The sequence below is a fragment of the Spea bombifrons genome, chromosome 5, assembly GCF_027358695.1.
Source record: "Spea bombifrons isolate aSpeBom1 chromosome 5, aSpeBom1.2.pri, whole genome shotgun sequence".
NCBI classification, from domain to species: Eukaryota; Metazoa; Chordata; class Amphibia; order Anura; family Pelobatidae; genus Spea; species Spea bombifrons.
In genome coordinates, this window is record NC_071091.1 from 18,881,679 (window position 1) to 18,906,157 (window position 24,479).

At 36.3% G+C, this 24,479-nt stretch overlaps 1 protein-coding gene across 1 annotated transcript in view; it reads right to left on the reverse strand.

The window, feature by feature from the left end:
* THSD7A (thrombospondin type 1 domain containing 7A) overlaps positions 1-24,479 on the reverse strand; it is a 97,077-nt gene that overhangs the window by 33,492 nt on the left and 39,106 nt on the right. The window contains exons 2-7 of the mRNA XM_053468186.1: positions 18,452-19,283; positions 11,654-11,899; positions 6,484-6,665; positions 2,746-2,814; positions 1,079-1,234; positions 739-942 (exon numbers count right to left, since the gene is read on the reverse strand). Of these exons, the coding sequence (XP_053324161.1) occupies positions 739-942; positions 1,079-1,234; positions 2,746-2,814; positions 6,484-6,665; positions 11,654-11,899; positions 18,452-19,283 (1,689 nt within the window). The remainder of the gene's footprint in view (positions 1-738; positions 943-1,078; positions 1,235-2,745; positions 2,815-6,483; positions 6,666-11,653; positions 11,900-18,451; positions 19,284-24,479) is intronic.

Consider the following 24,479-nt stretch of genomic DNA (forward strand, 5'->3'; position numbering starts at 1 on the left):
TTAAAACATGTTATATATACATTTGCTGTTCTTGTTATACTGTATTAGATTTACTCAGGTTCAGTCATGTTAAAAGGTTTATAGAGATTACAGATTTCTTTTGCCATATTGTTTTTGACATTAATAAGTAAACGGGGAAAATGTTCTAGGGCCAATTTATGTTTGTAAACATTTTACTAAGCTGACACTGCAGTAACACTAAGACAAAATGCTCTCGTAGGTTTTATCCAAAAATAACAATAAATCATTGGGTCTACTTCATAATTATAAATGACTCATTCCGTGTATACCACGTGTTTAGAATTAAGTAACCTTTTGTTTTTAATAACTAGCTTGTAGTTAGTGTTTCATAAAGGAGTTCTTCCCATAATCCAGTTGGTGGTTTTCTTTGTTGAGTGATATCATTATGGGGCACAGAGGCTGCTGACAACATCAGGTTAGTCTGAACTTTCACATTTCGTGTTTTTTATGCTTAGAGGCATATGGGACATGACTCTAGAGCTCCCACAACCTCAATGTGGTCTAATGATGCAAAACATCATATACTGACACTGTTTCAATAGGTGGCATAGTGGCTGTGACTGAAGTCTGGGGTCTGATCTCCCCAATGACCCATGATCACCATTGCCCACTACAAACCAAAACAGCAGAGCAGCTCAGCAGGACAGTGCCAAACAAATTAGGACACTTAAAACGAGACAGTTGAGACATATGATGCCGTAGGGTCAATTAACCTACCATCACTATTAATGCATGTAACTACGGGCACCTGGGTGCCTGTTCCACAGTTGTTTCCATTATCAGGAATGCATTCTTCTAGTCTATCCAGCCGCCAATCATAGCAAGAAGGCTCTTCACATGGTATGGCCTCCACTAGATGAGGACAGTTACCAGTACCTCCTGTTGGCTCATTCATAATATGCCGCTTTCTAAGCTTGAAACCTATACAAACAGAAATAATGCATTTTAATCCAGAATATGATGGAGCTATATAAATAATTAAAAATAATAATGTAATAAATACATTATATTTAAATATATGGTACAAATTGGAGATTTTGTACAGCTCTCTACTCACCCTTTTTGCTCTGTTGATCATCACAACTTTCAAATGTGCATGGTCCCCAAGCTGACCAGGCAGACACTTCACACTCTATGGGACATGGGACATGACACAACTGGCTGGTACTTAATGGGGAGTCTGTGCATAGTTTTGAATCCACAGGTTTTGAAGCTGTAAGAGATCCAACACATGGATAGCATTATGTTTTCAATAATACCTAGAAAACAATTGCTTCCTTTTATGCAAGTTACATATTTGAAACTATACACTCCTTTATTTTTTGCTGTTGAACTGTAGTCCTAAAACATTTTCTCCAGTTTTGCCTAAGCAAGAAACATGAGTATAGAAATACTCTCTGACAATTGTCTTTTTTAAACAGGCAAATGGTTACGACTTACTGTAACTTGACCTGCTGTGATATTAATATTGTGTTGCCAATGATACATGTTCAGTCCTTCAAACAAGGTTACCTTCACACAGCTATAGTTCTTTGCAAAAATATTTAGGAAGTTAATACTAAAATAGGCACTTAAGAGAGCAAAACAAATGAGTATTTGTTCAGCCAAGGATTTCAATTTCAGTATTTAAGTGAATTTAAATAGTTTAAAAGAAGAAGTGGATCTATCAGTAAAAAAAATCTTATTTTATCAATGTGAGAGATCAAAATTTGTGACAATCAAGTTGATGCTGGTGACCATAGTGACAAAAACCTAAAAATATATACCATATTTGCTCAATTATAAGACGAGGTTTTTTCAGAGCAAATGCTCTAAAAAAAAAATAGCCATTGTCTTATATTCAAGGTCGTCTTCTAATCAGACCTCAAATAGAGGTCTGATTACTAAGATCCAGATCCCGCGCAGCACTGCAGGGGACCTGGATGCTCCTCTCCGGCAGCCGGTGGAGGTCTATGTGATGCACGCAGACAACCTCCCCTGCTGCCGGCACTTCTGCCGGGACTTCTATGATTGAGCGTTGGTGTCACATGACCTTTCGGTGCTTATTTATAGAAGCCACGGCGGACGTGCTGGCAGCAGCAGTGGAGGGTGTCTGGGCGCATCGCACAGACCTTCACTGGCTGCCACCACTACACACCAAGGAATCTGAAGCATGGGGAGAAGTCTAGGGAAGCACTGGTAAGTCGGGGGAGGGTAAGAGTGGCATATGGGGGGTTAAAAGGAATACCAGGGAGGCATCCAAGCTGTCAGGCTAGCATTGACCACCATTTCACATTATCGTCTTTACATGTTTAGCAATAAAAGGTTCTCACAATCTGTTTTTCATCTACCTGTCAAAATATTTTACAAGAGTATATACAACACTATTCTCCTACAATGCTTCCATGAGTGTCAAAGCTTGTAAGTATGACTTGACTCATACCGTGAAAAAACTCCTAGGTTACTTCACATTACAGGCAGAACATAGCTAAGTTAACACAACAGTAGTATAGAATCATCACTGGGATTGTTCAGTCAAGAAGGACCAGCAAATAGCCATATTTCCAGGACAAGGTAAACAGATGTAGAGGGAATGAAAACCGAGCAACGCTGGAATGTCGAAGAACAGAGAAGAGGCAATCAAATGAATTACTTAACACAACATAAAAATATTTCTTAATTAATTTGGGGTTCTAGGGTTTCCGAACAAACAACAAACCAATTCCAAGGTTTTATTCAACCCACCTGTTATTTCAAAAGTGATTGACAAAAATGGTGCTGCACTAGACTTCGATGGACTCTGAGCATGATTGTCTGAAATGAAAAGAAGGATGTACATTTTTACAACACTATATAGTTCAAAAATGAAAGTTAATTCATGCAAATGTTAGGTAAATATTAATTTGAGAATATTGAAAGATTTGGGCTATTAAAGAGTTAGCCATGTCTTTGTTTCAAGGACTCATGCAGAAAGACTCTGTAGGGCAAGGTGAGCCTCTGATTTTTTTTAATGTGAGGAACAGTCTTGTTTTACCATTTGTTTCATTTACACTAAATATTTGTGTCCCACAGTGTTCTGTTGCTCTGCTGTGTTTGCATATGTAACACTCTACAGAACTGTTTGGTTCCATACCTTTTAGCACAATGGCTTTTATAGCCTGCTAACAAGGTTCTGTCTTAAACCCTGCTGCTTGACTTGGGGAGGAATGCGTTGGGAACCATTGCCATTAGTATGTGTTTCTAGTGAAGCACCACTCATTTAGTTGAATGAAGGGTATAAATAATGCATAATAATAGAGTAACTAATTCCTTTGAAGAAAACAGATATTCTTGCTTCTTTAAAATGTTATAGTTTTTTTATTTTATTTGTTCTTATAAAAATGTTTCCTTGACTTTTATTTTCCATGGTCTCACATTCTAGCTATGGGTATCTAATCTTATATTTATTTATTCCAAAACATTTTTTATTAGTCTCCTCGATGCGTTAGATCTTTCCCGTTGAGGTTCTACATCCATCTGTGAACTTTTAAAATCAGAACACATTTTACATTAAAGATTTTTGTTAGATCTTCTATGATTCAGCAACCAGATGATATAAATCTTGAGTGATAATTTATTAAACCAACTTATTTGTATTTATTTCTATTATAAATATGTATTCTGTTAACATCTCATAAACTGTCAGTGGTCTTCAAGGCACCACCTATTTGTAACCCAAATGCCTCTGTGTTACTTTCCTAATATCCCTCTTTTTAAAGACATTTTCCGTATGCTAATTCCAGCTAACATGAGTAATTTTTTTTTAATTCACGTGAATTACATGTTAACTTGTGTAAACAATTAGCAATATTTGTTTAATATCACTTTTAAGTATATAGTATTGTAGACTACTTATTTGCTTGCAAATTTGCTAAATTTACCAATGCTTTTTAGTTTCACATAAAAAAAATATTTGAATTCATTATGTGTCATATTTTTGCAGCAACTAACGTGTGTTGTGTTCAAATGTAGGCTTCAGTAACTGATTTTTCACACATGGCTGCTGAAACACATTGAAAGGAAATAAAATTGATGGTTTAATTGAAAATGCTAATTTACCCTCTCCTAGTTTCAGCAATAATGTGTTTTGCTGGCTTTGCAATTTCCAGCTATTCTAGCTATTGACAATTTCTTTATGTGTTTTCTAGGCTGATTTTGCTAGTTCTTTTGAAGACTTCTTATACGGGAGTAAAGATTTATGAATGTTTGTGTTTGATTTCAGCATTTATAGTGTGGAACCATACAGTTGAATAACCAATTATTGAACTGCTTGCCAAATAGATTTTAAAAAGATCTTTAAGGCTTTAACGTCAATTTAATTCCATAATGAATTGCAAACAATATCCAAATGAGCCAAAAAATGTTCTATTAATTGAGCTACAGCTGGAAAAAATTATATTGGAAATAAGCATTTCTGTAACTTAAAAATCTTACTCAGTATACCATGATATAAAATAGTTCCTCATATAGCTGTACCATTGAAATGAAACAAAGAATAAGAGCAATGAGCCACCTTTGGCAGAGGCACATATTGGATAATGTTGTAAATAGGAATAAAGTACCATGAAAACAAAGTCAAATGGACATAATAAATAACCCAAACTTAACCCTTCGTAAATACAGCCAACTGTGTTATCAATCCTCTGCATTGTTAAAATAAGTTATGAAATACAGCTGCCAATAACAAAAAGCCAATCCAAGTTTTCGCGTTGCGTGTACTTTTTTTTGTGTTTCTTTCTTTCAATACTTTTTACAATTTCAAAAACATTTCAACATGATATTACAACTCCTCTCCAAAACAGCACTCCCCAATAACCCTATCTTGCCCTAGTTCAGATGTTCTAAGGTTGGGTTCTCTGTTGAGTGGGATGTCTGTCTTAACAGGAGTTTAATACCAGTACCCACAATCCAGTGGAAAGATATAGAGAAAGAAAGAGAGATCAGAGAATGTGAGAGATAATCCTGATTATGCCTCGGAAGATGTGTTGCTAATTCCTTGAATAGTTTTTGAAGTAGGCAGTCCACCCCTCAAGTGATTTTCCATATGGACCTATACTAGGACTCTTGCAACCATTCGGTAACAGTATAGCTCTCTTGGCATTAACCGCACCTCCTCCAAAAACAGCCATATGAATGTATAAAATTCATGTGAAAAAAAAAAGAGTACATTAGTATGAGGGAACACAAAAAAACTAAGAAATATTTCCTTATCAAAAAAATACTATAGAGAAGGTATGTCAATAGGTTGTGCGACAAGCTCACTGAGCAGAGCAAAGTGTATTCTGACGTTTTCAGGTCAGAAATATGAAATATCACAAGTACAAGAAGCTGAAATATAAGGAATTGAAACCTGGAGATCTATATATAAAACTCATCAATCACATTCAGTTGTTTACTGTCGACAAGAAAATCCATAAACAATGGTATTATGTGAAAGGAGGAACGCATCCCTTTATGGTGAATTACAGTTTTTTTAAATGTTGAAAACAAATATCAAAGGTAACTTAAAGTAAAATAGTTGAGGTGGATTTTGCAATTCCAATAACATTTCTAACAGCCACCTGTCAAATTCTTATACCTACAAAGGCAGATTTGCAGATATTTTATAGAATAAAAAGGCAAACCAGGATTCACATCTTAAAGATACACATTTAGCCAGTTTCTTCTGTCACTTCAGATAATTCTTCACCAGATACATAACCCATAAGAGCACCATGCTCAAGGGCTTAGTAGAGCAAACTAAACACTCGTCATATTTTTACTCACCTGCTATGAATATCCTAACTAATGTAACATCTAATAATCACTATCAGATGCTCTGTTTTTTTTTTTTACATAGATAGATAGATAGATAGATAGATAGATAGATAGATATTGATTTAAACTTTGATGTATTTATTCTACACAGCCAGTAAACATTCACAGTGCTAGTGGAAAAAGTAAGTGAACCATTGGGTTTAATAACTGGTCAAACCCCCTTTAGTAGCAATAACCACAAACAAACGTTCACGATTTTTCCTTACAGAACTTCTTAAGCTCAGCCATATTCCTACGATGTCTGATTGGACTTCGGTTTGCTAGCTCCTCACTCCAATTAGCTTTTGTTATTAGTTATTAGTTAATTGTGTTTGTTCATTATTGTAATTTAGATGAAGATCATATCACATTTTAAGACAATTTTATACGTAAACGCCGGCATTCCCAGAGCGTTCACTTAATTTTTTGCCATTGTTTATATTGTATTTATATTTTAGCTTCCAATAGTAACATAACCAGCTGTTGTTGAACTCTCGTCAACATCTAGGCATTATGGGAATTGTGCTTTATGAGAACCCAACAGGCTACACACAAACCAATGATTTTTGCTATTTTTTGTTAAATGCATAATGCATGTCATTAAGAAGTCTACACCATTTTCAAAATATGAGTAAGCTACGCATATACCTTCTTTATCCTTTACTGTGCTGAGATAAGAAAGAAGATTTTCATTGGCTTGCACACAGTAAATCTCACGCGTCTGAATTCCTCCCCCGCACAGGGCTGTCTGGTTACCTCTCCTTTTATCTTGTTGACTAAGCAAGGGGTCTATGCGACATTCTGTCCATTCTGTAGCTCTCCAGGCATACCTGTCGAAATCACACATAAATGAAGGTTATGATTAAAAATAATATATGTTAGATGTTAAAGTGTCTCAATCAAGGAATTCATGCTGAAAGAGGTGGAGGCAGGATGTGTTATGGGAGCCCATGAAGTCAAACATGAATCATACACATAGCGCACAATGCTAAATACATATTGTCATAATTTGGAACTTAACAGAATAAGCTATCCAGAGTGTTCCCTTTTTTTGAGAGGGTGGATTTGTGAAGGGGCAGCCTTTATTTACAGTAGGTGTGGAAGGGAATAGGTAGGGAGTAGACAGAGAGTGGGGATGGCTAAATTCTGCTACCCTAACCAGAGAAAAATAAACTGGCCTGGAGACCCGGGAAGACAGGGCTTCACCCAGAGACTCCAGGTTCACAACTCTGCATATCGTGGCAGATCACAAAAATGATTTTATTTTACATATAAATTCTTTATTATCTCAAATATATCTGTCTATCTATCTGCCTCTAGAATGGAAGGCACTCTCTAATCGAAAAATTTACTTGCCCTGGTGCTGATCCTCGACCACAAAGAGACATCTATGGAGAAAATAGGAGCACTCGCGGGACTTTACACAGAGCCTTCTTCAGGACATACCATATGATATATATGAATATATATATATATATATATATATACACCGTATTTGCTCGATTATAAGACGACCCTGATTATAAGACGACCCCCCAAAATCTAAATATTAATTTAGGAAAATAACAAAAAGCCTGAATATAAGACGACCCTATAGGAAAAAAAAGTTTTACTAGTAAATATTAATTCATGTAAACAATATTTTCATATTTAATAAAAGCTATGATTGAGAAAAATATATATTTTTTTATTTCCTTTTATTTGCCAACCTGCCCCCCCCAGTTATGCGCATCTGTCCCCAGGGTTGCCACTCTGCCCCCAGAAATGCCTTATACCCCCTATTTGCCACTCTGCCCCATGATGTGCCTTTTAACCCTCTATATGCCACTCTGCCTCCAGAAATGTCTTATACCCTCCTATATGCCACTCTTCCCCATGATATGCCTTTTAATCCCCTATATGCCAGAGTGGCATATAGGGGGTTAAAGGGCATATCATGGGGCAGAGTGGCATATAGGGGGTTAAAAGGCATTTCTGGAGGTATATATATATATATATATATATGCTAACAGCAATCACACTCCTATCAAGCCAAGGCAGCCAGTACATGCTGGAACCTGAGGATGATAGGGGTGTGAGTACAGCCTCCCTATGCCATGCTACCACCACCACCACCCTTACACATCCATACTAACACACACTCATTCACAAACATTTAAATACTCATTCATTCCATTATTCACACATACTTCACACATTAATCACAAAAACCCTCCCCCACCCCCTTACCTGAACTGCAGATCTCCCACTCGAAGACTTCTGCAGGGTCCCGGCTGTGCATGCAACTTCTCTGGCCCCGCCCCCAGAGGAAGGAGGGGGGAGGCAGAGTTATGTGACACGCTGCTAGCTTCTTGTTCTCCTGCTGCTCGCGATCAAAGCCCGGTAAGTAGCACGGCCCCAGCAGACATTTTGAGGTCTGATTAGAAGACGACCTCGATTATAAGACGAGGGGTATTTTTCAGAGCATTTGCTCTGAAAAAAACCTCGTCTTATAATCGAGCAAATACGGTATATATATATATATATATATATATATATATATATATATATATACATACAGTAGATAGATATACTTGGGATACTAAAGAATAATTTTTATAATATATTAATAAATACTATAGTATGTTTTTATTATATAAACACAAAGCTTCTTATAGTACATACATTCAAAGTATAGCAAAATTAGAATTTACAGACTGAGATAAACCACCGCATACCAACTGCCTGCTTGCAAGCTTACAATACAGATCGGCATTATTATGCATAAATCACCCTTGTAACGCACTGCAAAATCTGTCACTGCCATGTAATATGAAGATAATGAATTATTATAATTAATTTTATAGGTATATTTACTCATAAGAGACTGGAATTACATACTGTATCTTCACTTTAATTCAATATTGTGTGTAATCATACTGAACATACTTCAGTTGCATGCATAATTAATCACATAACACGTCCAACTTCTTTAATAACGAAACTTCTATATAAATATTTTATTTGACAGTAAAGTCTGCTAAAGAAATTCAAATAATTTTACATTATTTTAATTGCTATCACCCCATCCGTGTGTCTCTTAAACATGAGCTAGACTCTGCATTTTCAGACTTTTTGAAAAAAATGACAGCTCTGCATGAAATGCATGCTTTGAAAAAAGCATGAAAGAATTCCCCCCCTCCTTTTACAGTAAATCCATAATCACCTCATTTAAAAGTTGCACTGTAAGGTATTTTATGGCATAGTGCTGATTTCAGAACAGAGTATATGTAGTGCTGAGAATTGATGAATAATGAAGGATATGAGATGTTTCCTGACACTAATAATGTAACGCACCAAATTTATATTATACAGCATTATGATATACTGTATATAACATATAATATATCTATATATATATACGTACACATACCAGGGGTCATGGCTTTCTATCAATGAGTTGGGTTTCCCAAACTCAGATTATTGACCCACTGCAGCTGACTCCTAAGGTCCTTTTTACATTGCATACATTACATTTATTTATAAAGCACTAGCAGAATCCATAGCGTTGTTACAGTCAATGGGATAAATTAAAGTCACACATTATAACAACAAGTACAACAAGAGAAGAGTTTATATTCTAGTTGGTGGTTGGGGAAAGTGAAACAATAAGAGAGGACTGCTTGGATGGGGATTTCTTGATTGGGTATGGATGATCTGTTGAAGTTGTTGATCGTTCGGATAGCTTAATTATAATCATGGCAAAGAGTATTGGGAAGAAAGATTGTACATGTCTCGAAAAAGGTGGGTTTTCAGAGAGCTTTTGAAAGTTGCATATGAGGGAGAATGTGGGGTGCGGCACGGGTGAAATCCTGTATATGAGAGTGGGAAGAAGTAATAACAGTAGCAGAGAGAGGAATGAAGAGGTCGGTTAGAGGTGTATTTGTATAAGAGGGTAGGGGTATAAGGGGGGGCTCTGTAGGTCAGAAGTTCAAATTTGATTCTGAAGGGTATGGGGAGCCAATGAAGTGATTGGCATAGTGGAGCAGCAGATGAAGAACGGTGACAGAGAGAGAGACTTATCTAGCAGTGTTGAGGATGGATTAGAGCGGCAAAAGGCAGGAGACAGGGAGACCAGTTAGTAGGGTGCTGCAATAATCCAGACAGGATATCACAAGGGAGTGGTTTAGTATTTTGGTTGTTTCTTGGGTGGATTTGGGAGAGATTTGTCAGGTGAAGGTGTCAGGATTTGGTGAGGGACTGGATGTAAGGGATGCAGGAGAGTCCAGAATCAAGTGTGATACCAAGGCAGTGAACTTGGTCTGTTGGTTGGATAGTAGAGCTGTCAGGAATTGTGGACATAGCAGATGGTGCGATTACCATACGCATAGTCTTGAAGATGTTAAGCTTTAGGTAATGGGGCAAGTAAGAGGGTGAGGAGCAGAAATATAGATTCAGGTGTCATTAAATATAGGTGGTACTGGAAGCCAAAGGATGATATGAGTTGTCTGAAGGATAAAGTGTAGATCGAGAATAGTAGAGGCCCAAGGACTGAGTCCTGAGGAACATCAATAGATAGCGGTAGGGGAGAGGAGCTCCTGTTAATGAAACACTAAAAGCATGGTCAGAGAAGTGGGATTTAACCCAGGAAAGAGCTGTGTCACATATGACATGAGCATGGAGGGTTTATAGGAGGGGGTGGCCAACTCTGTCAAAGGCTGCATAGAAGTCCAAGAGAACAACTAGTGAGAAGTGACCTGTTGTTGTAGCTGTGAAGAGGTCATTAGTAATTTTAGTGAGTGCAGTCTCTGTTGAATGGTGTGGACGGAAACCAGATTGTAGAGTGTCAAGCACTACAAGTTACTCGTTCCAGCTGTTTGCATGCTAGTGGGAGAAGTGAAATTGGAAGGTAGTTTGATGGTGATGTGGGATCAAGGGAAGGTTTGATAGGAGAGATGATGGCATGTTTGAACAAGGATGGGAATACACCAGATGAAAAGGAGAGATTTAAGATGTTAGTTGGGGTTGAGGTATGGACACTAAAGAGGGATGGTAGGAGATGTGAATGTGCGTGGTCGAGGGGACAGGTGGTGAGGTGGGAGTACGAGAGGACCTCAGAAACTTCAGCAGGTATTACTGGACTGAAGCAGGTGAGGGTGGGTTGAGATGATAAGGGAGGCTGAGGTGCTATATGATTAACACCATGGGGAGGATGATATCCCTGGTGGTGCCAATTTTGTTTTTAAAGTAGGTGGCTCTTGGGCATTGAATTTATGTATTGTATTAAGCGCTGCATAAACTGTTGGCGCTATATAAATAAAAGATAATAATAATAATAGAAGTTGGAGGGCCCAGAGTGTATCTGTAAACTGTAGAGCATTGAGGTCTTAAAAACTTCCAGGGATTTCTCCCTAGTGGATGCTCCACAACTTCAATAGATGTAGCTAGCTGTAGAGCTCTGCAGGTTCAGCCAAACAAGACTTACTAGTTAAGGAGGAACCCATAAGTGTCTGTATAAGTAACCAAAGTTAACAAAAGCACATCTCTGGCTTATACTCCTCTGCTCTTGACAAGCTAGCCATTAGGTTGATGCACATTTGTACTGCTTGCGAATACACATTTGTACTGCCTGTGAAATAATAATTTTGAGATATTAAAGCAGATTTGTAGATAATGTTGCGTACTGCCTGAGAAGTTGCCTTTTATACATATTCCCTTTAAATACTCAGAATAGGTACAATTTACTTATCCTAATGCATATTTCATTTCGTTGTTATCTGTATATTAGGTACAGTATATATCTGGATATTGATATAGTTATTATTTGATGTTTACTTACTTAACACAATCGTGTGGAACGTCTGGTGGTAGAGTACACTGTTCCGTTTCTTCTAATTGTGGACATTCTTTCCCATTACCTATTGGAAACAGTTTGATAGTTCTTTTTCTAGTATGATGTCCACTAGAAGAAACTGCATCACATGCCTTAGAACATGAGCTCCACTCTGACCACTCTGAAACTTGACAATCTTTATCAATAACACAAGCCTGGAAAGTAATCGGCAGCTTCTCCTGTTGGCAAAAACTGTAAAAAAAAAATGTTAAATTGTTGTTAGTGCATGCTTAGATGATTTAGAAACATAGAAACATAGAAAGTGACGGCAGATAAGAGCCAGAAGGCCCATCCAGTCTGCCCAACCTCTGAGTACTCTCCTTTAGTACTTGCCCTTATCCTATATCTAGCTTGGCATTATGCCTATCCCATGCTTGCTTAAATGACTTTACTGTATTAACATCTACCACTTCCACTTCCATTTAGACAGACTAACTTTTTAAATGATGTATATCTGATGCGCCCCATTTTTCACAATAAGTGCTATAAGAAAATATATAGATTTCTATCTCTATAAGTCTAGAAATCTAGAAAATTAGATTTCTATCTCTTTTTACCATTTAACTCCTCCCCTAGATGCCTCTATTAAAAGCAGACAGCACACCACAGTATGCTTTCTGCACATGCTCAATTGATCTCCCATTCTAGTCAATGAGAGCTTCCAAAGGAGTCAATGGGTGTGGGAACAACCAATTGTTTGCATGCTACCTAAACACTAATGTGTTCCTGGCATGCATGCACTAGGGTGCTGCTCCAGTGACTTAAGGGCTACTGAGCATACGCAAGAGGTTTGCATATTAATTCTTCTTAATTTCAGTACAGGTAACCAAAGAAGGAGGAAAATGAGACAGAACTAATTTTCTAACTTGAGACTTCATTAATTAGAGTCCATGTAAGCTCAACTGCCATATGCATTAAAAAATATACATACAAACTTGGGGAACCCAACTCCACATTTTTAATCATCATCATCATCATTTATTAAGTTGAACTTCGAGGAAATGTAAGCATGGTAATATTAACATTTCCTATTACAATAGCTTATTAAACCTCAGATAAATTGTATTGAATCTCCTGTAATAATACAGTATATCAACGGCAATTTTAAGGGAAAGCCAACTGAGCAATACTCATAATTATAATGTATCTATAATGTGTAATTTGGATTCATATAAACATATGTATTTATATGTATTCAAACTGAATTTTGTACAACAGAAAAAGAGGACTAACAAGTCATATAAGTGAAAAAAATATTTTAAAAAGGTAAACTGTATTACATAGAGCTACCCATCGTAATATAAACCTGCTAGACATTGGATTAGTCAGTATTTTAAACATTCACATTTAACAAAAACTGCCTTACATAGACATTTATCGGCACCCGATATTATGCTCATCTCTGTGGATATAATTAAAAGCTCAAATTATAGCCCTGCACAGCAAGTCAAATCTGCCACACTGGCCAAGAGACAGTAGGCCACGGTATTTCAGAATATATTAACATTTATATTAACATTAACTTGTTTTGATATCCATCAGGTCATTGCACATTCCCAAGGACCCAGTTTTATGGGGCCACCAAATCTTCTTTTCATTATTTTGTGTGCTACATTCAGTACCAATATTAACGCCAAGCTAACATTTCTACATTAAATCTATTTTTGCTTAACTCTTGGCCTGCATAGTATGGGAAGCATAAAGCAGAGGAACTCAATACATTCAGGAGAATATTTCACCATACATCAAGTAAACATACTCATAGCTTACAATATACTTAAGCACATTTGCAAATATATAAAATATTTTTAATATATAAAAAGTATAAATCATGTGAGAAATAAAATATATATAAAAAAACTTTAAGTAAGTGTTACATACTAAAAAATACATAATAGCTAAGGGAATTTATTATTTATATATACACAACACACAAACATTAAACATGTATGTCTTTTTGTAGTATGTAATCTGATACTGTCACTAATACTTTTTTAATAGATTTTCTTAGTATTTGTAATATAGCTCACCATTGATTCTCTGCCCACTTTTCATAATTTTTCAAAAGCAACCAGAATTGTACTAATGAATGTAAGTGATTGACAGGTCAGTGAAATCTTTTGTGTGCTAAATTACAATGTATGAAATAAGAAAACACAATAGAATTAGGGACACGCAATTATGCACCACTATATTGAAATGTGTGAATAATGCATGAACACATTTTGTTAAAGTGGAGTTGTCAGGCCATTTGCATTACTCCTATACCAGGACCATAGTCATCTTTCTTGGTCCTGATATCTCCTAACATCCAAAGAAGACAATCACAACAAACCCTTCTTGTTACCCTGCACACATTAAAGATTATATGGAAAAGTGAAATTAGAATAGTAGAAAAAGAAAATAAAACCCAAAATATTCAATTCTTTGTTGCACCTTTCTACTTTACCGCTATCCATACCTCTGTGCTTATAATGGCTGCGTATAATTGACCTTCATCATTTTCGTAAAATGTGCTTTCCATCTAATGAATAGCTTCCATTATGACAGTCGTTCATGACCGGACTAGTTATAGTATAACTGAATAATGGCTTAAGAGAATCGGCAATTTCTGGTTTAGAGCTTGTTCTTCATTTGTACACTTTCATATTTTAAACGTAGCATTTTCTGCTAGAGTTAGTTGGTTACATGGAAAAATAGCATTTATCAAGGTTAATGTTAAGTGGTACGCAACGTGCCAAGTAGGATATTTATCTTAATGATAATCAACATATTCTGTTGCTTTCCCAATGTATCTAATAGGGCTGAAATAATAACCAAAATTTCTGTCCACAGCAAGTCAGTGAAGTGAGCTTTGTGCTCCAGCAACAGCCTAACACAGTAACTCTAACATATAGGACAAGGTTTAGGGGACCCAACTTAGGCATTAATACTACATCCAATCACACCCTCCGTCATGGATACGGCATATGGAATACACCACTGGTTGCACTCAGTATTGAAGGACAGGAAAGAGGAGTGGAACATGACATTTTTTGTTAATAAAATACATCTGTCTACTCTTAAATCACCCCTAACAATGCAGCAGGAAAATCCAGCCCTGCTTTCATAGTAACTAACTTCATCCTAACTTAAATTTATATTTTCAACCAATTTTACTCTACAATATGATGTTAATATGACTGTTGCTAAAAAATACATTTATACATTTATTTATAAGGGTTTGACGTAACCATTATAGCTACGTATGAACTCTGCAGGCAGCTTTTTACCTTGCTCTCTGGTTGGCAGCAGAGATTCTGCGCTATAAGAATATATATGGCGGAGTGGAATCTTTTCTAAAATAGCTCACTCCATAATGAATTTGGTACTATAATACTGAAATCTGACCTTCCTTGTGGCAAATTGGGGAGCAATGCATGATTTTGGAATGTATAGCTCACCTGTTTGGATTCCTAGGTGGTAGTTTAACCTCAGCATATTGCGGCTAAATCTAGCTTTACAAGATTGGAACTCATCAGTGTAATTGTTAACATGTGCAAGCTATGCAGGAGCTCATTTACTAATTACTATACATATTTTATTTGAACAAAAAACATTTCTACTTCATTTATTTATTGCTGTGAATGCCTGACATTAGAAAATTGTAGCTATTAAAATAAAAAAAACTGAACTACCGGTATTCTATATGAAATGGGAAGAAATATCTCCATGAGTAAAATAATAATAATAATAATAATAATAATAATAATAATAATAATTATAATAATAATTGCCATGTTTCATACATTTTGGATTAAACAAAAATAAACCGAATAGCTTTAAATGTCTATGCTGACATTTAGAGACAAAATTTTAAAATGCTAAAGGAGAAAATTGTTTCTAGTCTTTTTTGTAGTGCATAGTAATCTGGATTAATATATTATACTTAAAATGAAAAAGATTACTCTAGTTAATCTCCCTGCTATATATCCACTTCCCCTCTTCCAACAACCCAGTATTATTTATACTTACAATGAAAAAAATGTATTTCTTATGCATTGCTTTTATTATTTGATTTTCTATTTAAGACAACAAACAGTCCTGGATTAAGAGCCTCTAGGATCCCAAACTATCTTTTCTCTTACTTACTTGTACTCTTACAAGCCTGGCTCCACTTCTCTGTCCTGCCTCTCTAGTACTGTAGGGTCACGTAACATGACTCAGCTGAGCACCACCACCTTCCAGCTACAGTACACCGGACAGCTGCTGCTACCGCTGTCATGATTATCCATGAATGTAATTTATATAAAGTATAAAACAAAGACAGCGCTATACATATATACATTCTAACATTTGGGTATGACATATTGAAACATACTGTGTCAGACAGATGTTCTTCATCTCACAGCATCTATAGTGTACTTTCAAAGGTCTTCTCAAAAGCAAATGATGGATCACATCTATTGATTAATTGACCAGTCTAACTGCCTCGTTGATACAATTCAAGACATCTTACAAAATGCAAATTGATTAAGATGGATCATGATTGGTATTGGTTCTTAACAATCAGCCAACGCTGTTCTTTTGGAGCAAAATACAACTGCACCTCTCAAGTCTTTCGATGCAAGCCATTCAGAATTATTCTCTGTATTTTATTTGTTTTGTTATGTTGCAGGGTTTTTTTTTTGTTCTTTTACTAACCATTTAATGTGTTTTTATACATTTTATTGACTGTTTAGTTTGCTTAACTATTTGGAGGTACATCAGCTGTATTTACCAGTGCTTAAAAAACTAGATGTAATGTTTGCCTAATGTCCTCCTTCTAAATATCTATATTTTTGCCAGCTGGTAGAGGTACAGATGTAGTAAGAGAGAGGGGATTGGTCCCATTTATTAAACGCTGATCCTGGTATTCCTATTTGAGTCAGTATATTTCAAGTGAGTCTTTCCACTTGCCAAGCTTTGGAAACTAGATACTTTGAAGATCCTGCAAATCCTTCATTGCAATTTTAATTATGGTAAATAAATCCTGCTAGTAAGGTGCAGCTTCTCTGTATTTTCTATCTAGTTGGTATTGTCATGGAAAAATAGGTGCCTTCAAACTGTAGACTTCAAAAGCTTAAGTTCATAAAAGAACAAATATTGCTACATTGGTCAGTGCTGGGTTGGATTTTTTGGGTCCCCACAACAAAAATTTTAACGAAAACTTCAAGTACTCCAATATGATTGGAAATGAACATTTTAAATGTTACACCGCATCCATATCCCATTCCAAAAATGATGTTACAGGCATGGGTCTAGTTTGTCAAATGGGTTATTCTTACTGTATCTAACACATACAGTGCAAAACCCACAAAGCCTACAATTAGATGAAATATACTGAAGAAAACACTGAGGTGACACATCTGTGACACAGAGAGAAGGGGCCACAACACCACTGTCCAGTTTTGATGAGGTTGATCACACAAGCAAGACATTTATAATTCAGTTCATACAAAGTGTGTCCTTAACAGCACAATATAAGGAGGCTGCTTAAGTAGAACATAGCATCTTATTAAATGGTCAATAACCACAACATTATGAATGTAATACATTTTAAGCCCATGATAACTGATAATCAGGTCAAAATGAGGACACGATGTAAGTGTGAATTGCTGTAAGTTGAAACAATGTAAGTTGAGAAATACCGTACCTGAATTTCCCTCTTTTTAAGCGTTTGTTTTAAATGTTCAATGTGATGTAATAGCCAAGCTCAAAATTTGATTAATGCCAACTGTACTCTTTTAGCGATAAGAAATCTGTTTACTCTACTGTTCCCAGAGCAAACCTAGCCTGACAAGATGTGCCAAACCTATTACAAATTGCTGTCTAATTATAAGGGAAGTGGGACCTTTCAAAGTAATTAGTCTTTTCTATGTTACAGTTCAGCTAGCATCGCATACACATTAACAGTGGATCATTCCCCAAATAGATATTAGTTAAAAATCCCAATTTTCTTCCCATAAATGCACGCCAAATTAGTGTATAATCAAAAATGCATTTAAGAACAATTTTAATGCACATAATTTTTAATGAACATGGCAATAAATGCGGTAAGTGGCCTAGAAATATAAAATATTTAAACGCCCAGATAAGTGGCAAAATTGAAGTAATATGAAACCTTTTCACAGTCGCCTGCAACTCCATCCTAATATAATTTCCATTATTATGCGCTTTTTTATATTACAGAAAAGATACTATAACATCCTAATAATATAAAAACACAATTACATTCACAGAGACCATATCCATACCATTTCCAGTTTCACAGTACCTCAATTTATTTTATTCAGTCATTTTCACAGATTGCGAATCTACTTCCTGGAATGCACTTGGCAATTTCCTAAAAGTCTAATTGGAAATGTGTTTTGTAAATTGAGGTTAAATGACACCGTTGGTTGTTTAAAATATCATTTTATCTATTCCTAGAATGCACGCTGATCAATTTCTGAAAAACCTACTTGGCCTCTACTAGGAATACAGAAATAAAATCCAATATTAAATACATTTTATCCCATCCTGAAGATTGTGCAATTTGATTTTATTATTTTATTCATATTTTGAAACAACAGGTAACTTGCTTTTCTTAACCAAAACAATCAGAAATAAATGCAAATCCTGCTTTTAGTGTCATAATTGTGATTTTATGCATGTAGGGCGTATCAGATACATTTGTTAGCTGTGACTTTTTGTAAGTCAAAATTGGTAAAAAAAAGATTTTACCTGAGTGCTGCAGTCTTTCCGTTCCTGTGCATGCAGGTCACTATTCTTGTTTGATAACCGATCTGTATATCCCAGTATCTGCTGTCTTGTCTGTTTTTCCTATTGCGAGTTCTCTTCTTTTTTATGAGCTCTCGGGCCTCCGGATCCTTTACTGCCTTTATTTTCTCTTTAGCTCGTTCCCTGTTCCTTCCTCTCTTCCCAGCTTGTCTTATGTGCCTTGAAAGAGGTATGGAACATGAGCTCCATGGTCCAACATTTAGGCTGTATACGCTTTCTTCACCTTCACAGGGGGCAGACTGGCACATCTGGAATTCTGTCAGATTTGGACAAGCTGATCCTCCAAACTGAGCCATGGCAACTACATGGCGTGTTCTGTGCTGCAGTCCACTGCCACACGATTTGGAACATTCCGACCATGGAGAGAATTCTGACACAATACAGTCCTGAGGACAAGGAATTAGACATCCTTGCTCCAGACGGGGTTTGGACTCAAAGTATTCACATATGCTATCATCAGCTACAGCTCCAGTTGCCTTTTGGAGGCATGTAACTTCTCTGGTCTGAATCCCTTCCTCACCTTTAGTACATTCAGTATGTTTCTCAGATGTTTTGGATAAGATGGGGCTGCATTGATTCCAACTGCCCAGCTGCCAGTCATAGAGCTCCTTGTGCCAGTCGCAAACTCTAAAACAGTTCTGTTGGTTTTCTGGTCTGTCAGTCTGCTTACAATTTGTAGTGAGAGTTGACCATCCCTCAACATGGGCACACCAAACTGCCCTAGTCTGAATTCCTCCAGGTCCACATTCATCTCCCATACATCGGCCCCAAAGACCTATAAAACAAATTATCATTAATTCAATACAGATAAAATGCAGTGACAAATTCACTAAGCATCGGTGTTCAATGCAGATTACTTTTCAAATGACAGCTTGCCAGATAGATTCCCCCATTTGGGGAAAATAAGTATATGATAAATACTAATGCTATTTGTTTTTTATTTCACTAAGTTAGTTCATCTCCCATGGACTTTTCAAAAATAACATGATCATAACACTTCAAGCAAGAGTATACTTGAAACAAATGCAGTTTACATTTTGAATAACTCTATATTGCTCAGTTTAAGAACTCCTACAGAGACTGAGTAGTAAAATGACATTTAAGTAAAGTTCAATTTAATGGAAATCCTCGATAACAAGGTTTATTCTGGGGAAGGTTTATTGCAGTTTTATGTTATCACAAGCCTGCACATTGGTTATAGCAGTAGGCAGCTAATTAATGACGTCTTTTTTTATAAACTAGATCTTGGCTGCTGTTCTCGACACCAGTGAATGAAATAATGAACAAATATACCATAAAAATAATGGATTACAATAACTGGGGAAATCAAAGCCAGTTAGACTGATGAACCCAAACACCAACACCCAAAACAATGGGTGGAATGAAATAATTATAAAAACAATTGCAACCTCTTACTGTTTACTGGATTTGACACTTGCTGGGCCGACACTAGGATTTTTAACTCCCTAGTTGAACTGCCTTATGAGTGTCAGCCCCTTCTTCATTTACGTACTTCCTAACATAGATAACCTGCTGTCAGCACCTCTAATCAGTCTAGAAGTCAATCTATTTTGCCTAAATGGTAGAGCCAGCCCTGGATATTTCATACAACGCACAGTAAATATAACATGTACATCAGGGGTGCTCTAGTGTTTTGCAGGGTGAAGTCAACGAAAGGGAAACCTCATGCTGGTGGTCTGAGGCTTCTCACCTTCCTCATTCACTGTGTGTGTGTGTGTGTAGACAGATAGATAGGCAGATAGATAGGCAGATAGATAGTGATATAAGCACACATCCCAGACTTAGTAGAAAAGTACGAATATTTTACTTAACTAGAAGTCAACGTTTCAACTCCGGTATAGAGCCTTCCTAAATACATGCTACAAAAAATCAATACTTTTAACAATGGTCAGATACACTAGTACATTTATATTTCAATAAATAAACAATGGGGCAAAAGGATGCTTTATATAACATGAGAAAAAAATATTTTTTAAAATGGATATCATCCATTGGACATCAACCTGTCATACGGATCATTACATAGATTACAATGAAAAAATGGGATAGAGCAGTATATATTTTATGTCGGTTAATCAATGTTGGTCAATATTTTATGTTTTTATCTCATTTTATCTAACTACAATTTGTGATCAATTAATATCTGTAATTGAATCTAGACCATTGTGGATTTTGTATAAAGAAAAATACAAAGATATCTATTATTTTTACAAAACCAAATAAAATAAATTTGATTTTTAAAATTTGCCAGCCACTGTGTGTTGTAATAAGGTGTGCAAAACATTCATATTCCTACATAAAATCATAGCTGATTAGTTTGAACAGTGCAGCTGCCAATAAGTCAGTCATTCCATATTTCAGATCACTCACAAGGGAACCAATGCAGCCAGAAGCCGACATCAAAGTAAAAATGTTCACTGTAGTTAACATCAAAGCCGGTGTTTTCATGCAGCATGACCTTCATCTCCTGCCTCACTATTTCCCACTGAGAACCTTCCTCCGGTAACCTGTTCTGGCATAATTTTGCTATTTTTCAAAGTTCAGTCATACTTCTCTTTACTTTCAATAGCATTCAAAAGCCTTCATGAGAAGAGAAACTTAGGAATTTTTAACATTTTATTTTGTTGTAAATGCAAGAGCCTTTCACTCAGTATTTTCGTTGCTTTTTTAAAAATAGCATTTTGTAGAACTGCTATCCCAAGGAGGAAGCACACAAGTAGCAAAGAAGTAAAATCCTAAAACAAACCTTTGTGAAAATCTTTAAATCAAAGCAGTCCAAGTGACAAGTGTTCCCTGCTGAACTGAGATAGATACTTTCTTGATATACTTCTTAAAAATTGCATTTTATAAAATTCTGTGCCACTGTTGTGACAGATAGATGGGGTGTAACTATGTTTGTTACAAGGGTGTCTATTATTTTCATCTGTTTTTTTAAAAGGTGGCAAGGACACCTGGGGATTCTCCAGGTTTAACACGGAGTCTCCGGGTGAAGCCCTGCTTCCCCGAGTCTCTGAATGAGTTTCTTTTTTCTCCAGGCAAGGGATCGGTGCATGGCGATGCCTACTCCTTGCCACTTTCTGCCTGGCAAGGAGTAGGCATGGCCATGCTCTCACTAAGGGCTTACCCTGCCCCTTCATGAAGCTGCACCCTTTAGAAGAGGGAGAGCTCTGTGTACATTTACTCTGGGAAGTTCCATGGTAGGGGTTTTTTAATTATCAAATAAATCAATTTATGAAAGCTGTTTTTGATGTTATGGAAATGACACCCCACATTTCAAACACAAAACTTAAATGTAAATTAGAGCAGGGATTTATTCACAGGACACTGATTTGCAGCAAGAAACAGTTGCATTATCTATACAACATAGCCCTTCCACAAGAAAGGCGTTGGGGTTGGCTGCTCGTAACACATTGTTAAAATGTCACGTGTATGGTTTCATGAATGTCACAGTAGAGGACTAAAGATCAATACACAATACAACTGAGCGATATAGCAATTATTATAGTTCCCAGGTTTGTTGTAACTACATACAATCTTAGGAGGAGTTATAATGTTTTGGAGTTATAAGAAAGCAAAATGCATATTCAAATTTGTACATAGTGCCATGTCATCAAAGCATGAAGGCACGAAGTGCTAACTTGACTAATGTTCTTGGGTTTATGCTCAACTTGTATGACTTAAATCAAAGCTTTATTAGTTACTTATCTGGGGAGTAAACATTAAACTATGAAGACCACTCCAATTTCTATGAAAAGTCCAAAGTTGCATAGTGTCGATGGTGACAATATTGTTTCGTGAAGATGGTTCTTATACAGGTCGCAATTTTTTATATATATATATTCAGGAAGGGGATTGAAGGAAAAGTTTATTATGCAAAAAAAAGCTTTCTTTGTTTTATTATGTTTTCCGTTAATCGTTTTTCATCTTTTTTCCAAATGTTTAACTATATCCAATCTGATGTGACATTGTCAACTGCATGAAAGTGGAACATCATGAAAAGCACTGCCAGCTTGAATAATGAGAAAAGTCAACCAAGTCACACTAACAAGGTAAAAAAATGTTTACACTCTTTGATGCAAACAATGGAATCAGCTAGAAACATTTTTCCAGCAAACTGTCTTCACAGAGTAAAACATTTGTACTTGATGACTTTTCACTAGGCAAGAAACAGTAATAATAACCGACATATTTGGACCTAGGCTGCATAGGAGGGTGGAAGTCCCCTTGCCCCAAAACTGGAGGGGCAGATTGCCCTCTTGGGTTGTAGTTACTTACAAAATATGTGGTGAGGTTTATTTTTCTATCGAGACCCTCAGCTCTGTATTTTATCTTGTGGCAGATGGGCTAGCAAGGCACCGCATACCAATTTGCTATTAGAGCTTTTCACAACAAAGGATCAGACTTAAGAATCATTGCTTTTATTTTGAGCTGTTTTTCCTTAACTCAATGCCAGGGACGGTCATTATCAGATTTCAAAGCTGGTTTAATACATTGATGTAATGAGTTAGAAAATACCAGGGATGCATCTGCAATGAGGGACTTTTTAACATGACGGTATGTCAGCAATCATTTTATTGTTACATATGCAAATAAGCAAGGGACACAATTATTGTCACACCAAATGACTTATGCATATGCATAACCACTGAACTCAGGCATCTGGAGATGTCATCCTGTAACAGAAACCTGCTACATGTTGGCAAGATGCCATGTGTATATCACAACTGAATATGTCTATTTACAATGATCGAATGTATAGTTTTAAAACACTGAAGATACATATAGTGCAAATGATGACAAGCCTGTCTTTTAAACATTGGCAAATAAAAGCATATGAAAAATTACTAATTACAAATACTGGAAGATTTGTACACACATGCAAAAGCAGAGGTGGTTGAGCCGGCCAGTGATGTGGCATGGCTCATGCCACATGTCAACTTAGTCTGAACCACCTTCTCCCCTTTCATACTTATACTGTCAGTGATTCTGAATTGGTGGGCTTAGCTCAAGCCCACCAATTCAGACTCACTGACAGTATAAGTATGAAAGGGGAGAAGGTGGTTCAGACTAAGTTGACTTGTTCTGCCAAGCACTCTGTACTCTTGAAAGCTGAGCCAACACATTAAATGTATCAAAATAGCACTTAAATTAACCATAATGATACACATTACAGTTTACATAGAAAAGTTGGATCAGGTAAGAACCATGCGGCCCATCTAGTCTGCCCATTGTTCCTGGTGTAAAGACTCCGACCTTAATCAGCAACTGGCTTCATCTTAGGTCCAGCATTGGTTTATGCCGGCCTATCTACCACTTCTGTGAAATACATTCAACTAGGACCACGGAAAACCCTAATCTATTATATTACATGCAAATATATAAATTAAATATGTGAACAAGAGTTATAGTTAATGAAACATTCAATCGGAATAATCATTTTATGTTACTAAATGGGTTACGTTATAAAAATCACAATTAAAGAAATCAAAAAGTTACATTTGTTTTTTTTAAAAAGAGGTTTTCAAAATAAAAGTAATGGTTTTCATTGGTGTTAGCAATAACTATGTATTAACAATGGATTCTGGTACAGAGTTTAAAAAAAAATATTACCATAGAGACTAATGGGGTTCTCTTGATTATTGGACCATTTGTTTGGTTGCTAAGGTGAAAAAAAATACTATTATATCTTCCACATGACTCCTGTTATATTTTAATAGACTCAAATTCACCTTTAAATAAAACATTTCAAAATCCTGAACTGTCGTTCACTAGGATTAAATCGTTGTCCCAATAGCACAAAGACATACATATCTCCATCGCCGGAAACTTTCCGCTGCAAAATATGGAACCCATTGGGGCCAAAGGCCAATCGAACAGGCATGGCTACCTGCCAAAGAACTCCATTGGTCACTTAAAACTTTCAAACAAATTTTGACATTTAAATCTGATA